Genomic DNA, 15,683 nt, shown 5'->3' with positions numbered 1-15,683 from the left:
TCTGTTTCTGGTAATTTAAAAAAACAAAACAAAAATAGAATAGAGAAGCTTTTTTTAAGATCAAATGGGTTCTTTGAACTTTTTTAAAGGAATCACCTGAAGTCCTCACTGTAGCTGCTGAGCTAACAGTGTTAGCATGCAGCCGGCTGAAGTGGATGCAGACATGTTGCTGAGCTGCATGGATCTCTCTCTCTCTCACACACACACACACACACACACACACACACACACACACACACACACACAAACACACACGAGGAACACACGGAGTCGCTGTGGTTCATTTTAAAAGCATTTTAATGGCTTTTTGCACATATGTAACAGAGATGGGGAGAAGAAGTCTACGGGTGCAGATCCAACTAGCGGTGACCCCCGGGTCCACATCACACTCAATCCCTCACCTACAAACCCCAAGCCCCGCCCACCACCCAACCCAACCCGACCCCGCCCACCCCCCATCGTGGCATCTTTGATTGTGCAATATGAAGAAATATCTCGTTACTATGGTTACAGTGACAGAGGAATGCACACTATATTTATCAAACTGCCGGAAGATGAAGCAAAAGAAACCAAAACAGGAACCATTTCAGGACCAATCAGAGCCAAGAGTTCTCCCTTAAGTCAGGTGTTCTAGCCCCGCCCGCCCGACCTCACAAACACCAGAGCTGTGGGAAAAACAAACGCACCCACAATTTTGTTTACACTTTGGGGCTCAACGCTGCCGTTCAGATTCAGTGTTTTTCCTCCTGGGAGGTCGGAAGTTAGATAACGACAAAATCACAACGAGCACAGAAGAAATTCAGCTTCAATGACGACGCTAAAGTTTGAATTGTTTCAAATCTAAACTCACCTTTTCAAAATAAAACACGCTCACTTCAGGCTGCTGGAGTAGTACATCAGTCAGCCGGGTGGGTGATTGTCAGATATGGTGACAATCTGGCTCAATTCTACAGAAAAGGATTAGGGCCAATTCAGACTTCAGACAAGAAAAAATTACTTTTTTCCCTGATTCAAACATCTGTCGGGCCCAAATCCCTCCAGACCAGCTTGTTCCTGATGTTTTCAGTATTAGTTGATTGTGTCAAAGTTTTTTAAACCTTTTGGCACCAAAACTGCAGCGTTCACATTTAAAGATAATGTGACAGAGTTGATAAAAGTCACGACTACGCTGTTAAAAATCGCCCATCAGCTCAGATCTCTTCTGTTTGTTTTGTCGTTACAGAACTTCGACAGATTTCACCGCGAGGTCGTCGGTGACACGAGTCTGAAATCTTAAAAGAAACAAACGTGCTGAAGCCAACAAGCAAGCGACCATTATTCTGCAACATAACTCACTTCCAGTAAATGCTTTTAGAGCCAACTTGTCCACTTAAACAGCGATGCTTAGAGTAGTTTTGTTTATAGTACATCTACGTCTCCGTACTTGTCCGACTAAATAAATCTTAGACATGAAAATACAGACGGCAGGAAACAAAAACATTTTCCAGGAAACTAACAGCAAAGTAAAAGTCTCACAAACAAAATGTAAAGAGTAGAAAATAAAACTTACTGGATGCTTTTTAAAGTTTGAGTTAACAAACATTCTTACTGGTCTTAGTTATTTATTCCCCGTCGAGGCGGATCAGCGCCGGCTCGACAGCTCCTTCATTTAGATTTGTTAAGTGTACACGTCGTTAGGATTCAGAGAGTTTAATCAAACGAAGCTTATGACGGTCGGTTGGTCTTATTAGTAGTAACAATAATAGGTGAAAATTAAACACAGGTTTATTCTTTAACAGTTTGTTATACACAAGTTATACATACAGTTCAAAGCACCGCAGGGTAACGCTCCAAATTACAGCTGCGTCCTGTTGGTTCTGCAGTGCTGCAGGAATTAGACAGCACCGAAACATCAGGAGGATTATTAACCAGCCGACAGCAGAGCAGAGTTATTCACGTGTTCAGTGCACAAAATGTGTGTTTTCTACTTCATTCTGCACTTTTTTAAAACTTTCCCAAAGTTTCTCCGCTCAGATCACAAACATGTGAGAGGTGTAATTTCAGAGTTTTACCCCACCGTGGTCTCAGTTTTCCCCACTACAGAGGGATACACGTCATCTTGCAAAGACAAGGCCTCGCAAAAAAACTGAGGATGGACCCTAAACAGGAACTACCTACAACTTCCCAAAAGTAAAAACAGAACAGAACAAAATGAAACTGAGACGACTCGGGAGCGTAAACACAACCCACAGAAGGCAGTTAGTCGACGAGAAAGCTGGATGATGAGAAAGCAGAGAAGAAGAAAAACCAAACGGAGAGAAAAACACAAATAATAGCGAGAAGAAGAAGAAGAAGAAGAAGAAGAAGAAGAAGAAGAAGAAGAAACAGGAACATGGAGGGAACTCCTCTACGTGTTGTTGTTCAGCGGCAAACTCTGGGTTTTGATTGGATGACAGCAGCTGCCTGAAGCGTTTTGCAGACCCCATTTTAATTTCTATTTCCTTCAAATCCAAACTTTTTTTTTTCCTGCTCCTTATCTTACAAAAACTGAACAGAGGAAACAGGAGGTGAGTTGTAGCTGAACTGTAGCTCTGAGCCAGACCGGACGGTTGATAGGCACAGAGTGGAGAGTTTTGGCTCGGAGCTTGCATGCTGGAGTCACGCTTTGAGAGGAAGAGGAGGAAGAAAGACGAGGAGGAAGAGGGAGAGGGAGAGAGAGAGAGAACGGCTGTTTGGGATTTTGATTCGACAGCAGGATACTGTAGGAACTGTCCACGTCTGTGAGGAGCTGAATGTGGTGACGAAGGATGTTCTTCTTCATCCTGTTACGCTGCTGTTATTCTATTATCTTTGCAATTTATGACGATTAAATTTTAAACCATTTACATCTGGAGCAGTCGTTCTGTTACAGTATCAGCTGCTACGATCTGACTCGAACACTCGGTCAGTTGACATCTTCAACACAAATCTGACCAAAGATGGATCGACAATGAGGAGCGACCCCAAACAGCACCAGAGGAGGAGGAAAGGGGAGGGGGAAGAGGAAGAGGAAGAGGAAGAGGAGGAGGGAAATAGGAGCGTCTATTTCTTCTTGCTGAACAGACTGAAGCGTTTCTCCTTGTCCTTCTCCCGTTTGCCCGGGCTGGACTCGGCCGTCACTGAAGCCACGGAGGCCGGCAGCGTCTGAGCGCGTGCGGCGGGAGCGGGCGTGCTATGGCTGCTGGGGGTGACCTCCACCTTGTCGCCCGACATGGCGGTGGAGATGGCCGAGATCCACGTGTTCATCTCCTCCTGCAGGAGACAGGAAGTGATGGGGTTGGTAGGAGGAGTAACTGTTGTCATGGTGACGGCTTCATTATCATTTAAATAGTTTACAAACATTTGATTAACGTTTGATGACAATATGATGAACCTGAACAAAATAAAGACAATAAGTGTTTATTAATGTACAATGATGTAAACAAGAACTTTTAGTGTTTAACTTTTAAAAAATGTGATTCATTCTTTATTTATTCAGCATAATATATTAATAAACTCTATGGAATGACTCATTATTTGTGTATGTACTTTTACTGACGGGAATAAAAGTTAATCATTGTTGAGAGATTCAAACATTATAAATAAGCAAGTAAGTAAGTAAATAAATAAATACATAGATAAATAAATAAATAAATAAATAAATAAATAAATAAATACATACATAGATAAATAAATAAATAACTAAATACATAGATAAATAAATAAATACATAAAAGAACTGTTTGATGCTAAAACATAAACATTAAAACTGCATTAAAATAAAATGACAAAAGATAATTGAACTGAATTAAAATGAATGAAAACTAAAAAATCTATGTCAAACAAAATGTGATCTTTTGTGTGTTACAGTGATAATAATGTTGTTAATATAAGAACTATAACACAGTTACTGGAGCAGAGACGTGGAGGAGGATTCAGTAAAATGATGGTGAGGAGATTTTAACTTACGTCGTCTTTGGCTTGGAACAAATACTCGTTCCCGTCAGTAATCCTGTGAAGTTAGAGAACGTGTTAAACCACCTTATTGCTTCATCGATAAGTTCTGATCCACACAAACCCTGCAGCTGTACCGAGAATCTTTCAGCCCCTTTAGGTACTAGTTTGGGTTTTATGGCCCAGTTACTGTCAGGTTCAGTTTCAGATGTTCTCCTGACCTAAAACAATAATTATTGGTTGTACTGGATGTCTTCCATCCCTGTTATCTCGGCTCATAGTCTGACACTGTGGCCCCCCGTTAGACAAAATGGAGACCATCCAATCCATATATATGACCGGAGGGTGTAAACACAGACGACTGTCACTGGATCACTGTGGCGCTGAAGAAGACCGATAAACATGGAGATTCTGAGGGGAGTTCAGCAGAGGCTCGTTTCTTTGACATGCGTCACACTGAATCTTCAAACAGATGTTTTGGGTTCATATGCTCAGTGATGTTACGATGTGACTCACGTTATGACTCTGAGAGGGAGGTTATTTTTACAGCCACCTGACTATCTAACAGAATATCTAATTATACTTTCACTCCCTCAGTTAAGCTCTAAGTCACAGCTCACTGTCGTCATCATCAAACAGACCGGGTCCGCCGTCAGGACGCTCACTTGAGTTTGAAGACGTGTTTCTTCTTCTTGTAGTCCAGCGCCACTTCGCAGACGGCGTCCTTCAGGCTCACTGGGATCTCGCTGTGGTAGGGGATTCCCTGACTGGCGCTCTTCTGATCCTTATAGAAACCCATCTCCTGCTGATTGATCACACAGTACACGTTGTGCCACGACCTGCAGAGAGACGCAGCGAGAGTCCGATCATCTATCGATTCCTCCACAGCAGAGAGCGTCACAGATTCTACTCAGTTTGTGTCTACTCAGTTTGAAACTCTCCGTGACGGGAGTTTCTATTGTACAGAAGTGATTAAACTAAAAATCTCTTACTGTGTTCAAACAGATCCATGTGGATTAACCCTCAAAGACCTGAAACAAGTTCTGGATCGTCTGACTCTCCTGTATTCATTTAGATGACATCTGATTCAGCAGAACCTAAAATCTCAGTCTGGATCATTTAAAGTCCAAACTTTATATCTGATTTGTCTGTGAATGGATGAATTTACCAGACATTTCAAAAACAGCAGCCAAAACACTTGATACAGGTTTTTAAAGCACACTGACGAGTTCTCCTACAGTCAGTAAACATTCAGAACAGACACTTTCTGTACTGAAGGTTTCTGAGTGTGAAGTTAAGTCATGAGAATGAAGCCCGTCATGTGGTCCACCTAAAGCAGAACCTCGTCGAATCTCAGAAGTTGGCATGTCTGACCAGCACCAGGTGAGTCCTACCTGCTCGAAGCCTTCTTGTTATGCCCCTCCCACTCGTGCTTGCGGTGCAGGAAGCCCTCCAGCTGGGACGTCGGGGCGTCTGGTTGGGTCTTGGCCGGCAGCGTCGCTGCCTGGCTGGCCTTGCCCTTGCGAGACGCCCCGGGAGACCCGGCTGGACTGGGCTCCGACACCCCGTTCACCTGCTCGCCTCCTTCAACATTATCCTGAAACAGAAGAGAGACGAGTCAGAGGACGGCCGAGGAGCGATGATGATGATGATGATGATCACATGAAGTCATTTTTAAAGATCTCTCTCAGACAGAAGCTGTAAATCAGACGTATCAGAGCTGCAGCATGCGGAGCGGAGCAGAATCACAGGCTGTGGAAACACTTCAGTCCTCTCAGTGAACAGACGCTGCTGAAACTTCTTCTTTGGTATTTATCTGCAACTATGACTCTGCCTCACTTTCATAAACACACAATTCTGATTTGTTTTGAACTGTAATGTAACTAATAAGTCATGAGAAAGTCTCAAATCTTTAGTCAGTCAAAGAAACAGTTCTGACTTCCAACTGCCTGGTTTTGTCCAACTACCCAAAAGAAAAGACATTAATATATTCAAACTGTCATATACAGTAAATAAAATAAGACACATTTTAGAAACCTGAACAGATAAAGTTTGGAAGGAAACAGATCAAGATTCTAGTCTTCTGTGTGTCAATGATTCATACTCCGTCCAGCAACTGCATCCGTCACATTATGTCCACTAAAGTCGCTGGTCTTTGTCTCTGACAGTTCAAACTCTCTGACAACATTAATGATATTATCATTAATTAGATCCTTGAACAAGATAATCAAGTCTTGTCCGTTCTTTGTAGATTCGTTCTGAGCTTCGTCGTCTTGAGACCGTTGAACCAGACGTGTGTTACAAAAATCCTATTATTTGACATAAAGGTCTCTGTGTGAGGAACGATCCTGTGATGTTGTCAGAAATGTTTTGAATAACGACTTCAGCCTGTCAGAGACAGAAACACTTCTAGTGGACGTAACTCTGATGCCCCAGAGGATCATGATACAGCTGAGGAGATCCACTGGACCGGCTCCAAAACCTCTGAGAAGTATGAATCATTTACACCCCAATACATGTCAGTGTTGAGCCCAGAGTCTTAAACTGTTAATTATAGATGTCAACGTCAAGTTAAACAAGTGTTGATTTCATAACGTGGAGCCAGAAGAGACCAGATGTGGACTTGAGTCTGAACTAACAGGCTGCAGCTGATCTCAGACACTCAGCTGAACTCGACCTTAAACAGCCTTTAAAGCATTTTCAAGCTTTTTGTTTGTCAGCATTAACTTGCGTTAGCTCAGCGCTGGATTCCAGAACTGATTAGAAAAGACACGGAGCGGTACCACGGTACTGATCATGCACTGATTACTGGTTTAAGAACATGCACAACAGATCACACAATCACTTCAGAACACACAACATGGTGGACAGAGTGAAGACAGACGGGAGGAGGGAGAAGCCAGCAGCTGGGAGGAACAAAACACAACACAACTCTCAAACAATTATCCACAAAATTGCTTGGAACTCATTGCTGGGCGTCATTATTGGTGAGGGGAGATGCGATTGGCCTAGTATCAGAACAGATTTTATTGTTTCACACCACACCCACGCCAACCGGATGCTTATTACCCTGTTACTGAGCTCTTCAAGGGCTGGACGAACCGGGACGCTCTTTATGTCGGGCCAATCCTGGGAGCGTTAACTGAAGGGCTGCAAGAGCTGGACCGATCCTGGCAGCGTTTATTTACAGACTGATGAAGGCTCGACCAATCGTGTGAGAGTTTACTGGAAACCGTAAGGTCTCGACTGATCCGGAGGGCTGGATGAAGGTCGGACAACATCTAAAAACTTTTTCAGACAGCTAAACAAAGGTTGGATCCATCCAGAGATATTTTATATGAAGTTTTTCAAACTATAAACAGTTCTTGGAGGAGTTATAGGTGTTTTAAAGTGTTGGAGCAACTGTAAAATGGTTCTGGTCTGGATCAGTTCTATGAGCTTGAACTTAAAGCTAGTCAAGTATTCCTGACTACTTTCTGACTTTGAGTACTTTGAACTCCTGAAAGAACCAAATCTCAACGGTCTTTATATCTCTTTGAAACTTCGAACAGTGGTGAGATCTGATCTGAGCTCTGATCAATGTCGCTTCTGTTTCCTGATAACAGTGCAGAATTAATAGATGATGTGCGTCTTTACCAAACACTGTAATGTGTTGGATGTCCTGCTGCTGTTTATGATGATGAAAGTAGAATTATGTGACAAATATGTCACATAATTCTACTTTCATCATTACATGTTTTATTGATTACCACTTAACGAGTTGAATCAAATTAAAAACTATTTTTCTGCAGCTTAGCAGATGTAAAATGTGAAGCTGGACTGACAGTATCGGGTCAACTCTTTCTCTGTAAGGTCACATTTCGCTGCTTTAAAATAACAATCAGGAAACAGCAGCAGCTATGTAGACGCACCTTCCTTCCAAAATATGATAAATAATATATGTTAGTTTGGTGATGGTAGTTAAACTTCTGAGTATATAAATGTGTTGAGGTTTTGTCGACAGCCCCGGGGTGGAAAATGTTGAAGAGCATGAGATGAAGAAAAAACAACGTTGACAGAAAACTCAACTGAAATGCTAATAATGGTGGCAGCATGCAACAAAAACATGAACAACAACACTGTGAATGAAGAGAAGTGACAACTACACATGGATAACACAAGGACGGACAAACCAGAGTGGGTCTGACGGCACCGATTGGTTCTGACAGGGTTTATTGGGGAATGTGTGTGTTAGTGTGAAGGAGCTGGATGGACATGCAGAAAGAAACCATGAAGAGAAATAAAGACGTTAACAATGAACCGTGAAAACAACAGAGACCAAACATAATGATGGTACAGTACAAAGTCACAGTGACACACACACACACACACACACACACACACACACAGGGACATGTGTAGATGTGTGTAGATCCATTGATGATCAGTTTTACATGAAGTTGTGGAATGATTCTGAAGACGATGTAAACACGGTCAGTCTGTACGCCGACGATGTGAATTTATTCATTCCCAAAAATATTCTTTAGGAATGAATTAAGGTCAATTCTGACAAATGTTATTTTCAGTTAATAATTGGATGCATAATTACAGGTGATGTTTTAATAGTACTATGAAAAAACAAAACAATTTTTGGTAAAATAGTTAATTATATAGACTAAAGAACGTTTTGTATTATTTCTAACCTGTTTACTCAAACAATTATAATTTCTACTTTTCCTGCAACAGTTCTGTACACAAAACAGAAAATAATGCAAAACATTGATAATTATCCATACACAGCTTAGAAGATTATTTGTTAATCAATTTTACATGAAGAAACGTGTGTGCTGTTAGCTGAATGTCGTATGTGTGATGAACACATGGTGGTAAACATACGGCACTCTATGAATCACGTACGTATCACCTGGGCAGGTAAATACAGTGTGAGTTCATTACTGCAGGTCACTTATGACGTAACTTCAACCAAGTAGCTGTCGACACACAAATACATTATAATTCTATTTTAGAAACTATTTTTGTTTAAGACAAAATGTTCACTTGTTTACAAACTGTTAAGTTTATCATTCTGTTATTCAACTCTTGATGAATCTGTGACTAAAATTTAACAATTTAAAGATTGTTGGTGAGAATGATCAAACTAAACTTTGTGTAATTGTACAATAAAATAAAGATTCTTCTGTTGCAGCTTAAAATTCTTTATTTTAAGATGATAAAAGTAAGACATCAATTATTTGACAATGACCTCGATACGTTTGAGAGAAATTGTTGCTGATTTGTCGTCATTGATGAATAAATGATTTATATTTGCTGTGATTTTATGTTTTGTTTTATTTTGTTCGTCTATCTCGCTGTGCAGACGACGCCCTCATTTACATTCAAGGGATAAATATAATCTACAGAAATGTTTTTAAGGCCAAAACACTTGAACTGAAGAACGGATTTAAAAGTGAATGTGACTTTAAAACCTGATTTCAGAGTGACGGTTGTGTGTTTGTTGTCTTCTCAGGTGTTCATGTTCCAGAAGGTGAGTTTGTAAATGATGACGTAAACGAGCAGAAACATTAACAGCTGAGGGGAGAGGATGACGGGAGCGTCGAGCTGAGAGGGAAGAAGGGAAGAAGGGAAGAAGGAAAGTGAACGGAGGAATGATGGAAACACAGTTGTGGCTTCTTGTGTGTTTTGTGGTCCCATATAAATGTAACACAGTCGCTCTCACAGTCACACAGACGAGGATTCAACATGTAACACTGAACGTTTCAGTCATTAACATCACTTTGTGTTCACGTGTCTCATGTGCTGCTTCTGTTTAACACTCCGGTCCATCGAGTCTACTTCTGATTTCTCTCAGTGAACCATGTCAGTCTGAAAGGAATGTTTGGTAAGTTTAAGAAAATGTGTGAGAGGGATTAAAAGTTAATATTCTAAGTGATGAATCAACAAACTGAAAGGAGACGTTAATGTTTTTATGTATTTAAGCTACTTTCAGCTGCTCAGTTCTCTCTGCAGGAAGCTTCTTTCACTTTTATGAAGCAGAAACAGAACTGAATATGTTTCTGGATCCACCTGGATCTTCGTTTCAGGGGAAATGAAAATGTACAAAACATCACACATCTCTCCCCAAAACATTTAAAGGAGCAGTTCTCCTGGAAACTACATTTATTTCACTTCTCGTCTCAGTTCTGGTGTGACTGACAAATCCTCCATGCCTCACCTATCGGACCTTTGTGGATAAATTCAGGATATTCTCACTCAGAGATGTAAGTGAGCAGTAAACTGAACTTAACTTGAAGATGTTTCTTTATAAAGCTTCAGGTCGAGACCCAGACGATACAGCCGTCTGTCTCCGTGCTGGAGGATCCAGGTGGACGTGGACACCTTCCACCACAGCGACACGCTACTTTCACTCACTAGTTAGTCCACGAGGAGGCTGATTGGTCCTCTCACACATATTAAGACTTCATTTTCCATCAGTCTCACTGCTTCCTGTTGCCTGCCTCATTTGTTAAGTAATTATGTTAATCATTCAAAAAACAAAGCGATCGTCATTAAGTTAAAGATACATTTAGGAGTGTGACACCTTTCAAAATAAAATGTACTCCAAGAAATTGTTAATGAGTGAAGAGGAAGAGCAAACGATGAACACGGACATATTCATGTGTGGCTCCCTGAAGAGTGACGAGGGAAACAACACGACATCACAGTGTGTGTCTACATGAGGTCAAAGGTTAGTGTGTGTGTGTGTGTGTGTGTGTGTGTGTGTGTGTGTCAGGGTGCTGCTGTTGGCCTGCGGCTCTGCAGGGTGCTGCTGTATTTCTGGTAGGCAGGCGAGCGATAACTAACCCTGGGAGACTCCTGATCGGACGGCAGCCCGTTCTGAGACACCGGCTCACCCTCCCTGCAAACACACACAGTACACAAAGAGTCAGACACACACACACACACAGACACACTTCTCAAAAAACACACAACTTACAGGGGAGGATTCGGGTCACTAAAAAAAATACACACATTTTTCACAATTCTGACTTTAAACTAAAAATGTGTTTTAATTCAGACTTCTGGCCCGATGAGGTCACACATTCCTTCTGTGTGTGTGTGTGTGTGTGTGTGTGTTATACTCTCACTCTGACCTCTGCTGAGCGGCAGCGTCGCCCGGCTCGGCCTCAGCGGCCGGAGGTTGTCTCTTCTTCTCTTCTTCCTCTTGCGCTCTTCTCACTTCCAGTAACTCCATCTGGACACACAAACACACTCAGCCTCATGTGGAGAAACACACTCGTGCTCCAGCAGCACTCACCAGAAATCATACAAGAAAACTTCAGACGTGAATTTACACGTTTCCTAAATTCACAAGTCGGTTCTGGACGATATAATAATGCAGATGGAGTTCAACAGAAATCAGTTATATAACTCAGAACAAAAATGAATATTGTGCTCAGATCCTCGTCATCGTGGCTGCTAATTTACTGGGAGGATTATCAGCTCATGATTGTATCAGAACATTGTAGCACAGTATCATGTAGTTACATAATATTATCTGGTCTAATATCTCCACGACTTCATGTGACGCCAACACGACGACTAACTGTTGAAAGTGTTTCTGCTGTTTGAAGCTCAGCAGTGTGACGTCTCTCTGCAGACGTGTGTGAATAAAACGTAAAGAGGTGCTGAGTGCTGCAGCTCCTCAGGGACACGCCGGAGACAATTCAGTTAGTAAATCCAACCTTAAATACAAATGTTCGTGTGTTTTGTGTTGTCTCACCGTGGTCAGCCTCTCCAGAGCGGCGAAGCGTTCCTCCCAGGTGGCGGCTGACTTCTCGAAGGCCTCGTGGCGTTTGATGAGTTTCTCCACCTCGTCCACGTTCAGGCCGATCTCCCTGCTGGACAGGTACGGCTCCTGACCCAGCAGCCACGCCTCGGCCACACCTGCGTCCCGGGAGAACTGGTGCACCTCCAGGACTGAACACACACACACACACACACACACACACACACATTTTCACATTACACCAGGTTTGATTTCAACAGATGATCCTCGTTCTGTAATTGACGTCCTGACTGAACTCACCCAGTCTCAGCCACTCCCATCTGTCCTCCCACTTGTCAATCATGTCTTTCCTCTTGTCTGTCAACTGTAGCAACTTTTCTTTAATCTGAGGGCAGAAACCATTAAAGAGAAGAGTTAAAGATGAAAACATCATCAAACCATCTAAATCACACCGTAGAAAACATCACGAGCATCTTCCTGAAATCAAAGACTGTTTAATCTGAACGTTACTTCATCGTCCATTTAAAAGACACTGTTGGCACCAAACTCAGCTGCTGTGATTTTTGCTGATGATATTTGACAACTACGGTTAAAGATCTGAATTCAAAACGAAATACTGAAAGAAATCGCTGTAAAATTCTGTCAACACAAAACAAAGTGATGAAATCTGCACATCTGGAAACTAAAGTCAGAGATGACTTGATGTAGAAGATGAAGTCCAACTGTCTTCAGTTTTAGATTGAATAAGTTTTCAGTTCAAATCTAATGAATCCATCTTTATACACAGAGTTTTCTGGGGGTTTTCTGAGGGTTTTCTGAGGGTTTTCTGAGGGTTTTCTGAGGGAACTGTTTCTTTCAAACTACACTCCACCTCCTCTGAAGCGTAGTGCTTCCTGGCCAGCAGAGTCTTTCCCAGCTCGATGCAGGCGGTGAAGCTGTCGTTGCGAGCGTCGATCTCCGCCTTGATGCCCTGATGGTTGTTCATCAGCAGCTCCACCGATGACACGTCCCTGAAATCAATCGAGAAACACAAATCAACGATCCAAAACAACGCTCATCCTGCTGCTGCAGTCAGGCTGATAGACAGGAGTGAAGATAAATACACCTTTTAATCCCAAAAGGTACAAAGTGATCAACAAGGTCTGGATCTGTACGTTTAAGTCACAAAACTTCACCCGAGAGACCCGGTTCTGAATCTGGTGTGAAGCCGAAGTCAGCAGAGATGTTTTTAAAGTCTGGATCTTTTCCTCAACGTAACCAAATGGTTTTGATGCCTTCATTCATTGTGTGGAATCGGACGTTGCCTATTTATTCATGCCAACTTGAGGATGACCTGTGGTCCTCACCTGGGGTTCTCCTGGGCCTCGATCAGACGGATGACGTCCTCCATCCACAGCATCAGGTCGCGCACCATGCTGAAGAAGCGGAACTTGTCTCCGGTGTCGACCAGCTTCACCCGGCGACCCTCCGCCGCCTCCAGCAGGTTCTTCCAGGCCTCCAGGACCTGAGAGGGACGAGACGACAGACAGTTCAGAACCAACAGACGTCCTCGCAGTTTCACCTGGTTTCATTCAGACGACCATCTAGTTTGAGGTTTGATCTCTTCTGATCACTCTATAGAGAAGCATCTGAGAGCCGATTGATCACAAACTTGATTAATTTCACAATGATTTCATCAATTTGTCTTCGTTTTTGAAACATGCTTTATATTCATTGTTTTCTTGTTTTCAGGTTTAGTTGTATTTCTGTGTCTGTCGTTATGCAGACGACACCATCGTTTACATTCAGTCTTTGTAACGATCGTGCAGTCAGTCGCACGCGTCCAGGTTCTGTACTGAAGCAAAACAGCCCGGGGACAGAAAGAAATGGGACACAAGCAGATAAAATCAACACATTCAAATAGAGGCAAAAGCATCCAGTACGTACGGGGAGGGCAACATGACAATAGGCTGTTTATAGTGCGGCGATCATTGAGACTACAGGTTAATTTAGTGCTCATGAAGGTCAGTAAATCACATTTCATTACCAGCACTGTTTGCAGATCTGGTGCAGGATTTTAAACTCTTAATTTGTCTTTTTAGTCTAAATTTTAAGTCTGCAATCAGACATGAAAGAGACAGCTGGCTCTAATAACTAAATATAAAGGTTCATACCAACATGTTCATGTCCTGCTGTCTCAAGCAGCTCGTTGTGAAGTTTACGTTACGTCAACAACAGAGTTTAGTCTTCCAACTTCAGCTAACGGTTAGCAAGCTAAATACCAGGGAGTGATATTAATCTGTTAGCATCTACTAGCTAAGTGAGCGAGTGAGGCTACCAGGCGGTGGAGATCATTAGCACAGACACTTTGGTTAGACAGCTACAAGCTCTCCAACAATTCATCAGATGTCTATAAATTCTGATTTAGCATTCAGAGTTCATTCATGTCTCCTCACCCCGAAGCAGACTGTCCATCAGCATGGGAATGTGGAGATAATGAATGTTTGTGAATAGATAATTAAGAATTAACAGTCTAAGATGACAGTGACTGAATTTACCTACACATCACGTCACCGGCTGGTTTCAGGGTGCAGAAGAAACAAACGAACAGTCGAAGCATCTCTGAGCTTCACAAGCTGCAGAATGACTGGGGTTGATATTTCAGGTGTAAAGGTAGAATGAAATGTTTCCGGTGATTAACACGGATCCCTCCCCTCCCTCTCGGACCCATCGGACTCTGAGACGCTGTTAGAGTTAATGGACACACGTCTCACAGGACTGCAGGCAGCGACTCGTCGGCAGCTAAAGAAGCAACTAAATTTAAGCAAATGTGAACAAAAACATTCGATTGCACCGCTGAGGGCAGCCATGACACTACACATGGATCTTGAACTGATTTGAGAGAAGCTGAACTAGAGGAAGGTTTTAACACTGACCGACCAAACAGACCCAAACTACCTGTAGCGCTTGTTTTAACCTCCTCAGAGGCCCAGGTGGGTGGAGTTTACAACTTATTGGAGCTCATGCAGCATCAGGTAAGTTTTCCAATGAGTTTGAGTCGACGTCTGTGTAAACGTTCACCCACACAGCGCTCTGAGGTCGATATAAAACAACCCTGCAGGCATTTATAAATCACCAGGTCTGTGACTGGAGACTGGACCAGAACTAAACTGCATGGAAATGACTAAAATGTTGCTAAAATTAATCAACATTTTAGTTGAAGTATTGCAAGAAATTCTAAAACTGCAGCCAAAAATGAACGCTGATGCAAAGCCAATGTTTTTGGTAAACGGAGTCTCACCTCTCCCTTTCTCTTCTGGGTGGACAGGGAGGATGTGGAGGGAAATGGACATACAGGGAATGGTCAAAACACAACGCCATCAAAAACACTCAGTGCTCATCATCATCAACAGTCGACTGTCCGGAGACCAGAAGCTCTGACCGACGCGGTGGAAGTCAAATCTATGTTGTTTCCCAAAACAATGGTGGAGTCGTGGTTTACAGAACCAGAAGACAAGTAGTTTTTATGTAAAACAGAGTTAACAGAGATGGATGAGGACACTCGAGGAGGACAGACAGGAGTGAGACAAATGTTTGGTGTCAACAGTTCTGGAGCTTCACAGTAAAACAGAGTTGCAACATTCTGCTGAACGACGGCTGAAGCAGCTGAGACTTGACTTAAACCACAACAACATAAAATGGCTCCAGACAGCTCGTCCATTCACTTACACCGTCAGCTCGAGGAGATCTGATCTGAGGTCAGTTGGTGATGTGTTCTCTGCTGCAGACTGTGATCACAGCAGACGAGCTGATGGAGACGTCTGATGTTTCTCTGGTTTAAATCAAGTCTCAGCTGCTTCAGCTGTTCAGCAGAACTCTGCAACTCTGTTTGACTGTGAAGCTCCAGAACTGTTCTGTGTTACCTGACTGTCAAACGTAATAACCCGTGTTTGAGCCGTGTGTCGGTGTGTCGGTGTGTCAGGAGGAG

At 42.6% G+C, this 15,683-nt stretch overlaps 1 protein-coding gene across 2 annotated transcripts in view; it reads right to left on the bottom strand.

Moving 5' to 3' along the window:
- Positions 1-1,673: 1,673 nt before the first annotated feature.
- LOC119033258 (spectrin beta chain, non-erythrocytic 1) overlaps positions 1,674-15,683 on the bottom strand; it is a 94,205-nt gene continuing 80,195 nt past the window's right edge. Inside the window, exons 34-43 of one of the 2 annotated variants that reach the window (XM_037123120.1) lie at positions 13,063-13,220; positions 12,588-12,726; positions 12,017-12,101; positions 11,711-11,907; positions 11,082-11,182; positions 10,792-10,846; positions 5,346-5,548; positions 4,617-4,790; positions 3,967-4,009; positions 1,674-3,270 (exon numbers count right to left, since the gene is read on the bottom strand). In XM_037123120.1, coding sequence (XP_036979015.1) covers positions 3,061-3,270; positions 3,967-4,009; positions 4,617-4,790; positions 5,346-5,548; positions 10,792-10,846; positions 11,082-11,182; positions 11,711-11,907; positions 12,017-12,101; positions 12,588-12,726; positions 13,063-13,220 — 1,365 coding nt within the window. In that variant the 3' untranslated portion in view covers positions 1,674-3,060. The remainder of the gene's footprint in view (positions 3,271-3,966; positions 4,010-4,616; positions 4,791-5,345; positions 5,549-10,791; positions 10,847-11,081; positions 11,183-11,710; positions 11,908-12,016; positions 12,102-12,587; positions 12,727-13,062; positions 13,221-15,683) is intronic. The other variant, XM_037123121.1, reaches the window with a different exon arrangement.

This window comes from Acanthopagrus latus, chromosome 15, assembly GCF_904848185.1.
Source record: "Acanthopagrus latus isolate v.2019 chromosome 15, fAcaLat1.1, whole genome shotgun sequence".
Lineage (NCBI taxonomy): Eukaryota > Metazoa > Chordata > Actinopteri > Spariformes > Sparidae > Acanthopagrus > Acanthopagrus latus.
This window is presented reverse-complemented; position numbering and strand designations above follow the sequence as displayed.